Raw genomic sequence first — 18,177 nt, forward strand, 5'->3', positions numbered from 1 at the left:
TTGTGGTTTTGGAAGAATGTTGAGTGTAACAGCCTCACAGTCCTCCCTTGGGACCCACAGCCTTACAGGGGTGAGTTGGAATCGTAGTAATAGTGCTGTGATGCCATTAATTTATCGCGTAAATCCTCCTGCTTACGAGTCATAGGTGTCTTGGCCACTGCCTGGCGGGTGTTTGGGGCTGGCTGGATTGTAGCCGGAGTGGGCTCCCTGGGACAGAGAGTGTCTCCCTGCAGAGAGAGAGTTCAGTGATCTGGAGAAGTGCCCAGGAGAGAGGCCCCTGCCTGCCTCCAGGAGTTCTCAGAGGTTCTCGGTCCATCCTGCAGAGTGAATTAACCAGAGATGGTCAGCTGGGCTTTCTCGGGCCTGTGGCGTGGCCAGTTACGCTCACTCCTCTTGGTAACCAGCGGGTGCACCCTCACTTTGCCCAGCCGCCCGGCAGGTGGGAGCCTGCGGCCAGGTGACCGGCCCAAAGGGACGGGGTCCGCACAGTCTCTTGAAGCAGGTATCAGAAGATGACGGAAGGTGCTGGCGCTGCAGACGTATCATGTTGTGTCTTTGCACGCGAAGCGCAGCTCCTGTGGCAGCCTGAGAAGTCGGCCCTGTGCAAGGTGAGCAAGCAGTAGCTGGTTCCAGCCGGGAGCTTCCTGTCCCCGCCATGACGAAGGTGTTTACAGACACGCCAGCTTCTGCAGTGAGTGCATCGCCCACCACAGCTGCTGTTGTTTTGGAGACTGAGGGAGACGCTTCCTCCCTGGGCCCTTCCTGTTTATCTCTCGCAGGGAGCTTGGCCTCAGGAGGTGGAGGCTGTCCTGAGGCTGGGCCGGTGCCATCTGCCGCCGGGAGAAATATGAGACTTGGCCCCGGTCCCCGTCTGCTTTGGGTGAATGTGCCGGGACTCGGACTCACTGGCTGAAGAACATTCTTGTTAAAAACATCGCCTGCAGCCAGGGACTGACTCCCTCACTGTCACAGATGAGCCGTTCTCCTTCTCTCGGCTTCTCCGCCGCTTGGCTGCCGTGCCTGGGTCTAGCTCCTGCTCCCTCTCCTCCTCCTTCACCTCCACAGCTGTCTCCTCCTCTTCCTCCTGGCTCGTTGGAGGTTTGATTCTGCTGTCTCTCCATGCTGCTCAGAACCGGCAGCTCGCCTTATGGCAAAGTCTTGGCCTCCCGCCCTGCTCCCTGCCCCAGACCCAGCCCGATGCTCCCAGAAGCCCCTGCCCTTGTGCTCTAGGTTGCCTGCTTGCCCTGCATCCCTGGCAGGTCGAGTGTGGGTCCCATGGGGCAGAGGGGAGAAGTAGGGAAGTAGCTTTTTTTATGACACGAACCCAGATTTGCCGTCGGCTGCGGTGTTTTCATTAAACGGGTGCTGAAGCCTCGTCAGGTTTTAGAATATCGGTCCAGTTCTGTGGTTCTGTTTTTACATGGGGAGGCTTTCATGTGCTGGCCCAAGAATGCAGCACTGGTGTGTACTTTCTTTAGGAAAATAGGCTCCTAAGTCCAACTGGCAGACCAGGGTTTCAGGTTTTAAGAATTTAGCACATGATTGTGTCTGTAAGCTGACAATGCCTCGAGGCCCCCCAAAACCAGACAGTGATTTCACATGCCACAAGCTGGGATGTCAAAGGAGATTGAAGGCCATTCTGGCCGTGGTCGACCTAATAAGGCGTCGTAACACCGACAGCAGGAGAAGGTGACGCAGCGGTCACGATTTCCCCACCCGGTTTACAGATGGGAACACCTCAGACCCAGAAAGGCTGCCGGCGTTTTCCAGAGTTCAGTCAACCCTCGTGCCGAAGGCTGCCTTAGAACCCAGGGGCCTCCACCCCTGGCTCAGGGTCTGGGTGTGGGGGTTTTTAGCAGCCACCCCAAGTTATGAGTGGGAACAAACGCCTGTTTGGCAGGGGAGGGGCCTGGGGTGAGACCGGAGCCAGGCGGGAGGTTCTGTGTGTGTGGCGTGCTGCACGAGGGGCCGCAAATAAAGAGTTGGAAGGTTGTCAGGGAAGCGAGAGGCAATATTTCCTCTGCAACCCCTCGAACTCACGTTGTCACAAAACTGGGATGAACAGCAAGAGAAGAAGAACAGAAGAGCCTGTCAGTAGCTGTGGGGCAGTCAGTTCTCGCACGGGGGCGCGGACTGGCTGCCTGGTACCTCTCGCGGTGTCCCGTGCCCCTGCACACACCGTTGGATCCGATGGTCGATGATGCCGACCCACAGTGCCGCACCGCTGCGGTTCAGACGGCGGGAGAATCAGTGTGGCGCGCAGGACAGGGACAGACGAGAACGTTACCATTATCATTCAGATCTAGTCTCAGCTTTTTTATACTGGTGCTTGTTAACGTTTCAAAGTTATTAACAGATTTCTTACAGATCGTCTGATAAAAACAGTGATTCTCTTTAAAAAAATTTTTTTAAAGATTTTATTTCTTTATTTTTAGAGAGGGAAGGGAGGGAGAAAGAGAGAGAGAGAAACATCAATGTGCGGTCGCTGGGGGTCATGGCCTGCAACCCAGGCATGTACCCTGACTGAGAATCGAACCTGCGACACTTTGGTTTACAGCCTGAGCTCAATCCACTGAGCTACGGCAGCCAGGGCCCCAGTGATTCTCTTTAAAAGGAACGACTAGTTTCCTTGATTTGTAGAAATAATATCACAAAGAATCTGCTTATGTCTTCAGACAGTATATTTTAATTTTTTGTTCTGTAGCAATATTTAAAATAGTAACTGTCGGGAAAAAAACCATTCCCAAGGAGCTCTTTTCTTTTAGATTGCTTTTTAATTAAAAAGGGCAAGAGGATTGTATTCAAAAGCACATTTGAAGAAAAACATTCTCTGTATTCCTTCCAGTGGTCCCTCTTTGAGGACCGAATTCTCTGAGAACAGAAATGATAGAGAAATACTGTCACCCTCTGTAGGCACGTGTTCTAGGGACCAAGAAGTCTCAGTAGACGACTCTTTAAAGTAAGTAGAAGGGGAGTGAAACAGCCAGACCCAGAAGAATTTGGCAACAAAGGTTTTGTTCCCATGCCCGTGTGGTCTCTGACTCCTGAATACTCAGACTCAGTGAGATGCGGTGGCCCACGGCACCCGTCCGTCCGCCCGGTGTCTCCTGCTGTGAGCTGTGGAGGAGACAGAGGAGGAGCAGTGCATCGGGTTTGCTGGGAGGGCAGGGCCTTCCGTGGGGTGGGCGGCAGGACAGAGGGGCCCTGGGGTCTGTTTAGGGCCTGTGGCAGGACCCCCAGCCCCTGGTGCATGATGCCACTGGTCATCGGGGGTAGATGCCGAGGTCCCGGGCAGCCATGTGCCCATGGTGACCCAGTGGCACCGGGCAGGCCTTTCCGAGTGTCACTGCCCTGGTCCAGGCGGCTGCGCTAGGAAGCCAGGCTTCCTTTGAGCACTTGCCTTTCCCCATGGGCCCTGAGCGCCGCAGCTGCGCAGGGGCACCCTCTGTCCCGTCTGCCCTGGGCTTGGCTTTCCCTTACTGTGCGCTGACGGCTGTTCTGCATCTTTTTAAAGATTTTATTTATTTTTAGGCAGAGGGGAAAAGGAGAGAGAAAGAGAGGGAAACATTAATGTGTGATTGCCTCTTGTGCACCCCCAAACTGGGGACCTGGCCCACAACCCAGGTGTGTGCCCTGACTGGGAATTGAACCGGTGACCCTTTGGTTCACAGGCCCACTCTTAATCCACTGAGCCACACCAGCCAGGTCTACAGTTCTCTATCTTAATTTTTCAGTTGTGCGGTGTTATCAGCAAACCAGGTGGTCTCATAACCAGAAAGTTAGGACACTGGCTTTGTTTGTTGCTGTTTCAACAAGTCTAGCAACAAGCAAGCACTGGTCTTCAGCACTCTGTCACCTAACCAGCACAGGACACATTCTGAATGTGTCACCTGAAAAAGAATCCTTTCTCCTTGCTTTGGAGGTATGGCTGGCGTTCACCTTGATCGATTGCCTGCTTTCTTAACTAGACCTGGTTCTGAGTGATGGGGGCCTGGCTCTGTTTTCTGCAGCACGTGAGACAGTGGTCTAAATCGGGGTCAGCAAACCGCGTTTGACAGCCCGGCCACCAGTTTTTGTAAATAATTTTTGGAAACCATAGCCACACCCATCCATTTATGTATCATCGTCCACGGCTGCTTTGGAACTACAAGGTGGAGCAGTTGCAACAGAAGCTTTATGGTCTTCAAAGCCTAAAGTATTTACAATGTGGCCCTTTATAGAAAAAGTTAGCCAACCACTGGTCTAAATTTACTCTCTGTGTTTAAATATTTCCCCCAGGCACTCAGTTCTAATTTGTAGAAACTAGGATCGTTTTAGCACTCAGAAATTATTTTTCTTGGTGCCCACACACACGTGTAAGCTGAGTTTCCTATTCTGTGCTCGTCTCAGTGCCCATGTATTTATGTGTTCTTGGATGTCGTGAGACAGGAGCTGCAAAAACGTCACGAGTGTCCTAGGCATCGGGTTCTGCCAGTAAGGACTTAGGAATTTATGTGCCACCGTATCCCACACTTCAGGGGGGCGGCGGGCTAGCTGCCCGGGTGTAAACGACCGTGTTCTGAGAGGGCATGGGTGTGTTAGGTGAGCCAGCCTCATTTTTTAAGATTTTACCATCTGTAACTGTAGGTAACATTTTCATAAAGGGAGTGAAAATCTTTAGTTTTGAGGCACATACTGACTATATCCAGATCTAACATATGAAAAGAGGAAGAAACTGAAATATACCGTATCTTCGGACTGTAAGACACACTTTTCCCCCAAATTTGGGGGGAAGAGTGGGGTGTGTTTTACAGTCCAAATGTAGCTTACTTGCCTAGTAAATGTAGTTTACATTTACATTGGTGAAATACTATGTTATTTATGTCATTAAATATTTTACCACATTTTTTGCTTTGAAATTTTTTTTTCCTATTTTCCTCCTTTGAAACCTAGGTGCGTCTTATAGTCCTAAAAATATGGTATATAATACAGTATATTTTATTTACCCTGGTGAAAGTTTCAATAATTCTCACAGTGAAAATTATACCTTTTATTTATGAAATAGGTATGCTAATGGCATGATCCACTTTTTTCCAGGGAATTTCTTTTTTTAACATCACCTTTGTTGAGTTATAATTTTTAGGTAATCTTAGCATATTTTTATTCTGTAGGAGAGCTAGGAGCCATAGACTGTAGATTTTTTTAACGTGTTCATGATGTCAGTCTATTCTTTGGTGTGTCTGGATACTTGAGTATTATAGGAATAAAATACAGTCATGAAACTGTTGAGAGCAGCCCATTCATTCATACTTTGGGGATGTTTAACTTTTAACTACGCTTATTTTTTTTGTATTTACCTTTCTTTCAATCTATAAATATTTATCAGTTTGCTACAGAGGAGTACAAATTAAGTTGAAAGTACAGTTCTTGCCCTGCTTACAAGTGGGTAGAATAAAGAAAGCATAAATGTTTTAAAAGCCAGAACTAGTAGGAGTTTGGGTATAAAACTAGCGTCTCAGAGGAACCGCGAGGTGGTGTGATTCAGTGGTGGGTGAGGAGAGGTGCTTTCAAGTCCGACCTCAGCTCAGGTCTTGTTGAGGGCCCTGTGCACAGAGAAAGCAGTAGAATCTGTCGCAGAGATCGGTCTTTGAAGAGGTTGGAGGAGGACAGAGTGAAATGAGAAGTGAAAATCGTGTGTGGTGCATGGAAGGGGAGACTTGGACTGACATCGAAGGTCTGGGGAAGGGGAGGTCGAACATCCCTGTTTCGGGAGAGATGGGCAGGGGCTGGGAGATGTGGGGGAAGGCTCCACAGAGGAAATGCCGCCCCCGGGGGGTACTTGGAGGTCGCACAAGGGGAGGTCGTGCCGGGCACAGTGCAGCAAGAAGCCGGTGTGGTGCAGATCAGCAGGGCAGCTGAGCGACTGCCACCAGGTCGCTGTGGGGGGTGCTGCACCAGGGGGTGTTGGAAGGGAGGCTGGCATGTCCGCAGGCCTTAGTCCCTGAGCGCGAGGCTGGGTTTCAGGCGGAGAAACAGGATGAGCTGGGTGTTTCTGGTGGCTTGCTGTGGCTGTCATGTGGGGTGTGAGCGAGAGAGGAAGGGGGTGGTGGCTGGACAGGCTGGGAAGGCCCACCACGGAGCTGAGAGGTTCCCCAGACCGAGCAGTCCGCTGCCCGGTCTCACCGGCCGTTCTCCCTGCCCTCACACCCCTGAAAACTGCAGAGAGGATACGGTGGGGTCCTTCACTGGGGAAACCCAGGTGGCCCGGGAATGCACGGGCAGATGTCACTGGGCGTTGAGAACAGCACAGTGCAGTGTAGTGTTTTTCCTGTCACCGGCAGTCAGTCGGTGAGCGGTGATCTGGAGTAGAGGACTCTTAGGGAGCGCCCGCTGACGTGGTTGGTCTCCGGCGTGAGGACGGTTTTGCTAGAAGCTTCAGAGAGCTGCAACATTCTCACGATGTCTGAACTGGAAGGGCTGCTTCCAGAAATTTGTACAAAGGAAACAATTGGCTGATGACTGAATTTTCCATCTGTAATTACTGAAAAGCTGAAACAACCTAAATCGTTAATAGAAAATATTTAAGTTATGGTTCATTTATAGAAGAGAACACTGTGCATGCATTGAGAAGACTGTAGAACCATCAAAACGTGTGTAGCTCTGTGCGTTTTATCAGTGAAAGAAATCAGGATACAAATCAATATGCATAATCTAGCCTTATTATAAATACACATAAACGTATATTCAGAAACGAAATTAATGGGAAGGCTATATATAGCTAGAAATTGACTTCAGTGGGTGAGATTAGAAGAAGCCATTTTTACTCCCTCTCTCCCTCATTCTGCAATAAGCATTTAGTATTTTTACAATTGGAAAAGATGAGAGAAAGGAAATGCAGGCTGCATTGTCTGGATGCTCCATAGAGTCCTCATTGGGAAACGGAGGCCATGGAGCAGGAATTCCTTCAATTTCCCGGTCCTTTCCTCACCCGCCCACCTTGGACCGTAATAAGCGCAGCACCTGTCTGTGGGTGGCGCCTCGTCTCCCACCGCACTGGAATCCTGGTTGGCTCTTCCTTCTGTCTGAACCCCTCCCTGCTCTCTGCCCCATCTCTTGTCTTTGTCCTCAGTCCTTTGCCTTTGTCCCACCCCAATATTTTCATAGGTTTGTTTTTTTTTTGTTTTGAAATAGGCTCTTTCTTAATGGGTATTTAAACTTGCTCGTGGCTCCCCATTTTGCAGAATCTCAGCAGTGCCCGCTGAGTGCCCAGCACTTTATCCTGAAGGTGCTCCTCTCGGATGGCGTGGTGGAACCTGCTCCTAGTTCTCCAGTAGATACATGTGTGTTCAGTGACTCCTTCCGGTGCTCGTTCACTCACACAAGGAGGATCCACGAGTGTTTTCCAAGTGCCAAAGGCCAGGCGCATCTCCCATGAGATTTCAGAGGAGTGAAATTCACTCCTTGGAGGAAGAGAGGTGTATTAGTAGGTGTTTCATCTGTTAATTGTTCTGTTTTCAAATCTTAGTGCTATTAGTCATTAGAGAAACACAAATTGAAAGGACAGTGAAACCCCGAGGACCACCCTCTGCAGTGGCTACGACAGATTAAAGCGGCAGCACCGGCTATGGCGGGGGGGTGGGGGGGATGGTTGCGGAGCCGCCGGAGTCCATTCCGTTGGGGGTGGAAAGGCAGGGCACAGCCAAGCTGGGAGCCCGTGGGAGAGTTTCTTACTTAATGTACCGTGCGTGTGACTCGGTGATCCCATCTCTAGGTGATCACCCAAGAGAAATAAAACCATGCGTTCACACCAGAACGTGCACACGAATGTTTCTAGGGGTTGTACTTCCTGATTTCCCCACACCGGGCATAGCCTAGACGCGCTGCACCTGGTAAATGAACAAACAAATGGAAGTATAATCCCTACCGTGGAGCACTGACTGCTGCACTGTGAACAGGAGCAGAGCCTGAGTTCTCAGCGGCACGGACAAATCATGGCATGTGTGACCGTTGTGTTGTGCCCAGCGAGAGGAGCCAGGCCCAGCCGCCTGCCTGCTCTGCTCCTGGTTCCATCTGCTGACTCGGGAACGGGAAAGGGGAGTTTAGAGCGAGCTCGATGGGCACCAAACAAGAAGGGACTAGTTATCAGCATGGGAAATGGCCGACTGTGACAGAGCCAGCGGCAGCACAGGGCACACTCACCGGGTGCCGCCCGGATGCAGGGGGCCTTGGGCACTTTCCACCCCAGCGCTCGGAACACCCCCCCCCGCCCCAAGCCCAGGGCCACAGCCTCTCCCGCCCGGAATGTGCCCAGGAAGCTGATGCTTTTCTTCCTGGTTCAGCGCTTGGGGCTGAAGAGTCAGAGCTGGGAGACCAGGGAGAAGGCTTGGGAAATGTACCCAGACGTTGATTTGATATTTTACTATAAGGTTTCACAAAGTTCTCCAGACCTGCCAGCTTACTACATTAATTCGCTGTTTGTTCAAAGAGCTCTGCTGAAAAAACAAGCAAAACAACTAACAATGGAGGGGGGAAGTGTGGATTTTCTGAATTTAGTTAACTATATAAGAAGCCCCTGAAGGCCATGGTTTCCTCCGAGGTCAGCTCACACCCCACTGGAGCCAGAAGGAGGTAAACGACCTTCAAAGTTTTTGAAAATAGAACAATGGTAAATTTATGCTTTTCTTAATACTGTTTTTTCTTTCCATTTTTGATTGACTGACAAAAATTACAGCAGTGTGAACTATCACAATACTGAAGATACAGTTATGAAAATAAATGAGGTTAAAGCATCTCTAAGTAAGTCAGTCCGTATTTAAAATTTAGCGAAGAAGAAAGGCGTTTGTTTTGTGAGGCGGAGATGACCTGGAAACGGGTGTTGAAACCTGTGATTTTCTTGTCCCCATCGATCCGGAAACGCTGCTCCATTGTTGTGGGGTTTGCACAGTTCATTCCTGCGTTTTCGAAATAAAGATGTTGAGAAGGAAGACTATCTCACATATTGTCAACTCTTTTTGAAAATAGTAATTATTGATTCAGCTAAGCTGAATTTAATTTATCATCTCCCGAGGATTCCTTTATTGAGATTTCTCTGTTAACATTTTGGTTTGCTAATGTAACCACAGCACAAAGAGGAATGGGGTACTGAGCCCTTCATCTGAAAAGAAAATACAGTTTACAATTCTCTGAGGCCCCTTGCCCCTTGTGTGCTTAGATATGAGTATATTTCAGTTCTCTGTGTCCTTGAGGATTCTTTGCTGCAACTTCGCGTTTAGAAATGTGTCTTGTGTTTTGATTCTTCCGGGTGATCTTAATATTGCCTATCTTATGTGTGCAAAGCTCAGAGGGAATTAGACATTAGTAGATATTTAAATAACCTTATTGAAACATAGGAGAACCATTCATGACTCTCGCTGTTCCTTATTGAGAGCTGGATCCTGAATGTCACCTCATCCTCAGGCTACGTAAATCTGAGAGACGGGGGTGTTTTGCTGGTGTGTGCGTTGCGTGACCGCAGTTTTTATGGAGGAATGCCTTTGGGAGAAGGGACAGCACGTCGCAGAGCACCAGCTGGCTGTTGTCTTTGTTCTCTCTGTTTCCCAGAGATTATGTGCTTTAGGAAGCAATAAAGACAGCGGTCCGACTTTCATCCTTAGCACAGAGAAGAACCTCCCTGCTTTGCCTTTATCTGGTCCAAGACCCTTTGGAACACCTGCCAGACTGGTTTGCTTTCTTTAAAAGACAGTATTTCCCTCTCTTTCTAAATGAAACTTGGGCCCTGACAGCAAAGTATTGCAGGTTCGATTCCCAGTGAGGGCACATACCTCGGTTGGGGTTTTGATCCCTGGTTGGGGCGCCTACAGGAAGCAACCAATCCATATTTCTCTTTCTAGTCGTCAATGTTTCTTTTTCTCTCTCCCTGAAATCAATAAACGTATTTTTTTAAGGAGGCTTGGATGTGTAACTTGAGTGTTATTAATAGGAAAACATGCACTGAGGATTTCTCGTGTGTCTCATGCTCTGTGTTAACCTCTACTTTCGCCCCCCCCACCCCCGCCCCCTCTGAGGTGTGGTCTCCGCCTTACAGCTGGGGGTGGGGGGCGGGTGTTTAAAAACTCGCAGCCCCTTCCATCTGCTTTCCCATTTGACTGGGACATGTTTGTCAGGGGATGTACGAGTCATTTTTAAAACACATTTATCATTCCTTTATCACTTAGCTCCCAACCGCTTGCTTGCTTGTCTCTTTCTAGTGCCCAAAATAGGGATGTTATTTGAGAGACCGCATTCGCACGAGAACGTAATCCTGCTTCGGCCTTGTTTTTCCCGAGGGCCGAGCGGCACTCACCCCGTTCTGGAGCCGCCCGCTCCTTCCTGCCCCGGCTTACTTGTGATGGATGCATCGTTGTCCTCACGCTGCAGTGCTGGTCGAACCTGCAGGATGCGTTCTCAAGTCAAGCCACTGATTTTAGTCCCTAGGGTCTGCACGGAAATACATGGAGGTGACGTGATTGTGTCGTAGCCAGAGTGGGAAATTTTTAACTTAGATTTCTGTGGAACTCACGATCGCTTTCTCGGGTGCTCTCGCCCAGCCCCCACCCCACCGCACCCCACCCTCTCTCTCCATCTCTCTGGCTGCAGTTGCCAGCGGGGTCGTCTCCGTAACAAGGTTTCATGCGTCTGTGTTCTTGACACAGCCACAGGGTGTTGTTTGCAACAGAAGGCCTTCTTTCTTTACAGAAGGCCTTCTTTCTTTACATAAGGAAGAATTATATAAACCCTATCTTTATATAAGGAATATATACAACTCTTTCTTCATATAAGTAATAATTACTTAGTCATTAAGTGGGAGAAAGTTAAGAGGTTTAAAATCAGCCAGAGATTTAATTTAAAAAGGCACATTGGATGAGGTGACATATTCTTTCTGGACATAAGGAATTAAGATAATGGCTTGGTTTGGTCATGACTGAAGAGTTACGTTTTCCTGTATCATCTGCTTTTAAAAACAATGTTTATTGTATCTGTTTTGCAAAGAAACTTTATATAATGTTTCTTCTTTTAAACACTTGGGCGTTTGTGTCGAATCAAAAACGTAAGTGTTTTTGAGAAAAAGCAAAATGTTGTTACTCTTAGGCAAGAGTTCTTAGCCTCAAACGTGGTTTCTGGCTGCGCTCACTCACGGGCTGTCCCCCCCTCTCCCCCCCCACCGCGGTGAAGCAAATGAAGAAGCACCCGTGCCGCCAGTGCGACAAGTCCTTCAGCTCCTCGCACAGCCTGTGCCGCCACAACCGGATCAAGCACAAAGGCATCCGGAAAGTGTACACCTGCTCGTAAGTCGTGGTTTCTCACGGGAGGGGCGCAGGGAGAGGACTCAGCCGGACGGGCGCTCACCAAGGCTCCTCCCGGTTTCCCCTTCCTATCCCACCCCACCCCACCCTATCCCACCCCACCCCCGTCCCATCCCCTCCCCACCCCTGTCCCATCCCACCCCTGTCCCACAGTCTCTGGATTCAATGTCTTCATGACAGCCTGTAGTTTTGACATGCAGTGTCTCGATTGGATGGGAGCATTTAAAACCGTTGAACTCTAAGGCACAGTTCCTCGTACCCCCCGGGTAGGTAGGTTCCTGGGCTCTGGCTGTTGCCCAGAGGCAGCTGCGGGGGCACGGTGCAGTGAGCCGCCCGCCCAGGTGCATGGATTTGTCTACTTCTATTTGACTGACTCCTGGGTTCAGAGAGGCCCTGGTGGGGCCCGGTCCTGGAGTCGGCCCGAGGCTGACCGTTGGCCCTGTGGCTGTCGTGCGCCACCCAAGGCAGGGTGGCCTGTCCCGTCACACGCTGTTGGACAAGGGACCAAAGGCACGGACTGAGTGGGCCGGCACACCGCACCCCTCGGGATGGCCATGAGCTGCTTAGTGTGTGGCGACCAGAACTTGTTACGCTATTACTAATGAGAAAGCTTTCTCCTGTGTTCAAACAGAACACGCCTGAAGTGAGTGGGTGTAGCAAGGTCACGCACTTTAAGGCACTTCTCATAAAAGAGAGAGAACTCAAAGACCGGGAAGCCACGTGGCCAGCCTGTGGCAGGTGGCAGCAGAGACGCGTGAAGTGTGGCTGTGTCAGATCAGTGGGACGTGGCTGGGGCGTGGTTAGCCGGGGGCGGTTTCTCGGGTAGAAAAACGGGGATGGAGTGGACTCTCCTGCAGGGAAATGGAAGCTGAGAGCGGTTGTGGAGAGACGAGAACATTCTGTGAATAGAATCTGTGCATCGAGATCGTGCAGAAAGAATCAGAACTTGGAGGGAGGGCCTGGGCCGGGCCGAAGATGACAGGGCAGTCGGGCGTGGCAGCATCCATGCCGCGACGGGTTTTGTTTGTTTCCCCGCGAAGTCACCGCGAGGCAGTGAAATGCTGGGGTTGTCCGGCTCATCTCCTGTGCTCCTCGGTGTGGGAGGGGGTGCCTGCCGCGCCCCCCCCCGGGTTCTGGGCCTCTGACCTGAACTCAGCAGAGTTTGGGGCCGGTTGTGACAGAATCCACGGGAGCTTTTCTGGAGGCGGCACATTCGGTCCTTCGTGCCCCTCCCCGGCAGGGGAGTTCTTCCTGATGTCTGGCTCGTGGTGCCGCCATCGTCATGGCCCTTAACTTGTTTTGTTACCTTTTTTGGGGCCTGTTTTAGTAAGAAAACTGTGAATTCATGTCTCCCAGAGAAAAACCATATTCATCATCTACAGGGTATTTTGGCATAATATAAAATGAACACTTTTTTTTAAAGAGATAATTCTCTCTTTTTTTTTTTAAGATTTATTTATTTATTTTTAGAAAGGGAAGGGAGGGAGAAAGAGAAATGTGCGGTTGCTGGGGGCTGTGGCCTGCAAACCAAGCATGTGCCCTGACTGGGAATCGAACCTGTGATGCTTTGGTTCACAGCCCACGGTCAATCCACTGAGCTACATCAGCCAGGGCAAAATGAACAGTTTAAAATAGGGCAATTTAATAATTGACCTATTTGGGGCATCCATTTTCTATGTGAGTGTCTGGATGGACACACGTACTTGAGTGCTGGGATTCTGTGCTGCGACTCTGACCGGGCACATTGCGTTTGTGCCTGGGTGAGGGATTGGACCGGGCGAGACACTGTCCCCTCTGTGCTGTGGCAGAGTGGACAGGAATGATTAAGCTCAGCATGAAGGAGTCAGGGAGGGACTCCACAGTACAGTGTCTCTCATGACGCAAATCCCGAGGGAACGCTCTGAGGCAGGGTAAAGAAAACTTTTGAAATTGAGCATTCTCCCTTTTAAGATTAAAGCCACACCTAGAATGACCAATTAAGTGACACTTGAACCAAACCTAGAAAATAAATACTCCATCTGAACCAAGTCAGGCTGGTCCTGCGAGGACACAGAAACGGGCAGAAAACTTTCCGAAAGGTGCAAACACTTTTTTTTTTCCTTTGCCCAAATCGGAAACTGTGATTTATGGCAACATTTTGCCATGTCACTTTGGGCCACGGCCGTTGATTGACACAGATCACCCTGACCCCCCTGAGCGTGCGGCCGGTGGCGGCGGCGGCGGCGGTCCCCCGGGATGCGAGCCGCTGTTCTGCTGGTGGGTCACCTGGCCGCGTCCTCTCCCCTGCCCTGCCCTGCAGGCACTGCGCGGACTCCAGGAGGACCTTCACGAAGCGGCTGATGCTGGAGAAGCACATCCAGCTCATGCACGGGATCAAGGACCCGGACCTGAAAGAGATGACAGAAGCCACCAACGAGGAGGAGGTGGAAATCAAAGAGGACGCCAAGGTCAGATATTGCAGCCGTCCTCTCTACAGCGAAGTCGTGTTGACTTGGTGTTTTCAGTTAAAAGCTCCTGCAGTTACACGGTTTTAAAAATTCAGACTATGGATGGGGGTGTGAAATAATAGGCTGTCTCCCTCTACACCCATTCTGACCTTTCCTCTTGCTCCTGAAAGGGAACCTTTGCTGAGTTTCCTCTGTGCCCTTCCAGAAATAGCTGTAGGCACCTACCTACAGAGTAAATGTAAAATGGTGGTGTCCATGCACAGAAGTTACCTCTCAGCCAGAAGGAGTATATAGAACTAGATTCTTTTTCCCTGGCAGCAGTACCAGGCGTGGTAGTGTCCTCATAAAAGCCGTGCTTCCCTGTAGCTTCTCTCCGTAGTGATAGTAGCTAGCGCGGCAGATCCGAGCCTTCTTCTTACATCGGTGGACAGTGAACTTGGCTCAGACAGCAGTGCATATAATACTAACCTGTGCACGAGGTGTGTGTGTGCCGAGTGCTCTTAGAGTGAAGCCACAGCTGAGCAGACTGTGTGTCTCAGAGCTCCTGCTGTCTTTGGTGCCGGGCCATGCCTGGACTGTGCCTGCGTAAAGCCTACGTGTGTTTTCAAGGAGTTACGCACGGAGTCGAGGCCCATCAGACCAGTAGTCAGACCAGTGTCCCGTTGGATTGTAATGCTTTCCCTCAAGTGATGTCCGAGGGGAGTGGGAGGCGGGGATTCAAGAATGTAGGTGGAGCCCTGGCTGGTGTGGCTCAGCGGATTGAGCACCAGCCTGTGGAGCAAGGGGTCTCAGGTTCGATTCCCAGTCAGAGCACATGCCTGGGTTGTGGGCCAGGTCTCCAGTAGGGGGTGTGGGGCAGGTGTGAGAGGCAACCACACATGGATGTTTCTCTCCCTTTCTTTCTCCCTCCTTTCCCCTCTCTCTAGAAATAAATAAGTAAAATGTTTAAAAGAATGTAGGTGGAGGGGCAGCTTCAGGCAAGGTGCCCGCAGTCATAGCTTCAGGTCAAGGTGCATGAGAGACACCCTGTGAACAAGGTGGAAAATGGGGGCCCTGGAACTGGGAGGAGGGAGATCCCTGTGGCTTGGATTTTTGGAGATCAGAAAAGGCGCGGGGATTGGGCGCGGCTCAGATCTAGAAAGGCAGGAGAAAGGCACGGCCCGTTGAGGAAGGAGTATGACAGAGGTGAGCGGGCAGGACAGGGCAGTTACTGGACCAGCTGGGCTTCCAGGGACTCTCCCTTTTGGTCACACAAAAGGCAAAATTCCTGGCCTTTTCTCTCCCACAAGGTGTTTTTCAGTCCACCCAACCCCCGTGTCTCCCCAGCCCCCTCTCTGCACTTGCCCGGCCGCCCTGCTCCAGCCCCGCTGGCCTTTCTGCTGTGCCCCAGGCACAGGTCCCACCTCAGGCCTTTGCCTACACAGCTCCCCGTGTCTGGTCCCTGTTCAGAGGTCACGGTCACGCCACGTGTGACCTAAAAGCCCCACCCCACCCATCCTCCCTCGTTGCTTTGTTTTCCTGTGTGTGACTGCACATTGGCTCCTTGGTTGCCACTTGTCACGCTCCATTGGAGCCCCCCTCCCGTGAAGGCAGGGACTTGTTTGTCCCCTGCTGGGCCCCTGGGCTGGAGCACTGCCTGGGACACAGGGACGCTCAGATTTGTGGAGCCAGCGAAAGGCCTGAGCCTCGGGTGGGGTGGCAGGCTCGCAGCCGTGACAGAGCCCACGCCCCCAAGCTCGCTGTGCACGTTTTCCCGGCCGCCTTGAGTCCGAGGGAGCTGGCCACCGGCCACCCAGCCAGCCCGATGGCTTTCAGTTGTGTCTGTTTCTTTCTCCAAGGTTCCCAGTCCCAAGCGGAAGTTGGAAGAACCAGTTTTAGAGTTCAGACCTCCCAGGGGTGCGATTACTCAACCGCTGAAAAAGCTAAAGATCAATGTTTTTAAGGTTCACAAGTGCGCCGTGTGCGGCTTCACCACCGAGAACCTGCTCCAGTTCCACGAGCACATCCCGCAGCACCGATCGGACGGCTCCTCCCACCAGTGCCGGGAGTGCGGCCTCTGCTACACGTCCCACGTGTCCCTGAGCAGGCACCTGTTCATCGTGCACAAGCTGAAGGAGCCGCAGCCCGTGTCCCAGCAGAACGGGGCCGGGGAGGAGAGCCAGCAGAACCAGCCCAGCCCCGAGCACGAGGCGGCCGACGGCGCGGCCTCCGACCGGAAGTGCAAGGTGTGCGCCAAAACGTTCGAGACGGAAGCGGCCTTAAACGCGCACATGCGGACCCACGGCATGGCCTTCATCAAGTCCAAGCGCGTGAGCTCAGCTGAGAAGTAGCCACAGACCTGCCACGAGGAAGAGCCCCGTCCACGTGGGAATGAAAAAGACGTTTTTGTTACAGAAAGGTTGCAGTATCACAGAGTTAACAGCGCTGTCGAGGCTGTTGCAATATATTCTCTCCCAGCGTCCCTTGTCCCTCCTCCGCCTTCTCGTGTATATCCTCCATAAGTATTAAAGCAGTATTTGAGTTCAGAAGAGTTTGTATATATTTAAATGAATAACTTTTTATACTCTTTGTTACATGTTTGTATCAGTATTTAGTAGAAACTGTTTTGAGTTTGGGTTTTTGTGTTTTGGATTTTTTTTTTGTTTTGTTTTGGGGGTTTGTTTGTTTTTTTTTTTTTGTGGGGGGAAGATGATAATTTTTCTTTTTGTATCGTTCCTTTGAAGCAGAGTTCTTAGTAACGGGCAGTTCCTGAATTCAAATAAACCATTTTGTATGTTACAGATTTAAAAGGGTTAACTAATTAATGGGCTAAGATAACGGCCTTTTTTAGTGTTTTTAATTTTTAGAACTTACTACATCAATTGTAGGTGATTGTGGGTCTCAAAACACCTGGGGACTTTCAAGTGTCTTAGCGCTACCCTCAATGTGCCTGCTCGGAGTCTGGGGTGGCGCGTCTTGGACGCACACACGCTCCGGCGGCCCGGGGCAACTTTTCTGGGCCATGCCAAACGGTGTTGAAAGCGGCAGCCTTGCAGGTGAATAAAAAACTTGGGCCCGAAATCCAGTAACAGATAAGGGGTTTCCTGATTTCCCTCTTACGGGGAAGAAAGGTGTCTGTCCTGAAGGGCAAGGAGAGGGCCGGTGGTTTCTTGGCTGGACGTGCAAGGCTGCTTCCCAGAGCACAAGGAAATAAAGTTACGCAAGGGCTGGACTCCTGTACACGTTACAAACACGTAGTTAGACCAACAGATTTATATAGTCAGGTTTTTGTCACGTAATTTATTAACGATTATCCAGACACACCTAAAGATACCAAGTATTTCTCTGGCTCTTGACAGGAAGACAGAAATCCAGGTTGACGTCACCCCTTTGCTGTCTCAAGAGTTGGCATCTCCTGTTCTGGGTGCTACTGCCAAACGTTCTGGTACTTAGAGTCGGGAAGCACAACTCCGCCCGCCGCCCCGCCGGTGTGGCCCCTGCGCGCGCGCGCGGGGCCGCCCGGGCCGCCCGGGCTCAGGCCGGTCATTTCCACGAGTCCGTTGACCGTCCGAGGTTCTGCTCCACGGAAACACAGCAGACACGTGCTTCCGTCCCTTCCGTTTATAGTTCTCTGGGAGAGTTCTATTTTTTTGGTTTTCGTTCCATGTTTTCTTTGGCATTTTATATCTTGTATTTATCCCTAAACATGTTTTGTACTTTTTTTTTTTTTTTAAGAAAAATTTGTGTATATATAGATACTTGCATGATATACTGTAGTCCGCGTCCGGTTCCTCACAAAGGTCTCGCTGCTGTCAGGGGTTGCACACTACATCCATCCCAACTGTATCACACTCGTTTCCTCTGTAAATAAACGTGGGACGTTTGGCCCTTGTGCTTCTGTGCGAGAGTCATTGGTGGCGGGACTGTGACGTCTTCATGATGAAGTTTGGGAAGTGGTTGATTCCGGGGGCAGGCTACGGGATGTTGCAGAGTTCTTCCCGCTCTAAAGAATGGCATTTTCGTTCTCATGAGAAAGCAGCTCTTTTGTCACTTTCTGGTTGACCCCGTCAGGACATCGGTGTCATCTGGGGGCATGATTAAGTCTTCCCCAGCTTGTAATTCAATGGCTGTTCCTTGTTCTACTTGTATTGCCCTACGTTGTACTCGTACACTTCCACACGTGTCTCCATTTGAGCCTCCGCAATAAATCTGTGCGGTGGGCCGCCCAGGGCTCTCTCGCCTAGTGGCACCGTTGAGGAAGCTGAGCTCTGCTTCTTCATCTTTGGCCTGTGCCCCCATAGCTGGTAAGTGACTTCGCGTATGAGAACCGGATATCCTTGCCCTACATCTAGTGCTCGCTCTCTTGTGTTTATGTACATATGGACAAATATTCATTTATTCAACAAATAAAAAGTATGTGCAAAACACGA

The 18,177-nt window shown here is 50.7% G+C and overlaps 1 protein-coding gene across 13 annotated transcripts in view; it reads left to right on the forward strand.

Moving 5' to 3' along the window:
• The window catches only part of ZNF532 (zinc finger protein 532), a 97,343-nt gene extending 79,166 nt beyond the window's left edge, over positions 1-18,177 (forward strand). For 12 of the 13 annotated variants that reach the window (XM_045850397.1, XM_045850398.1, XM_045850402.1 and 9 more), the window contains 3 exons: positions 11,191-11,303; positions 13,621-13,768; positions 15,607-18,177. In XM_045850397.1, the coding sequence (XP_045706353.1) occupies positions 11,191-11,303; positions 13,621-13,768; positions 15,607-16,098 (753 nt within the window). In that variant the 3' untranslated portion in view covers positions 16,099-18,177. The remainder of the gene's footprint in view (positions 1-11,190; positions 11,304-13,620; positions 13,769-15,606) is intronic. The other variant, XM_045850394.1, reaches the window with a different exon arrangement.

This window comes from Phyllostomus hastatus, unplaced genomic scaffold (assembly GCF_019186645.2).
Source record: "Phyllostomus hastatus isolate PE091 unplaced genomic scaffold, TTU_PhHast_1.1 phas_contig_80, whole genome shotgun sequence".
Lineage (NCBI taxonomy): Eukaryota > Metazoa > Chordata > Mammalia > Chiroptera > Phyllostomidae > Phyllostomus > Phyllostomus hastatus.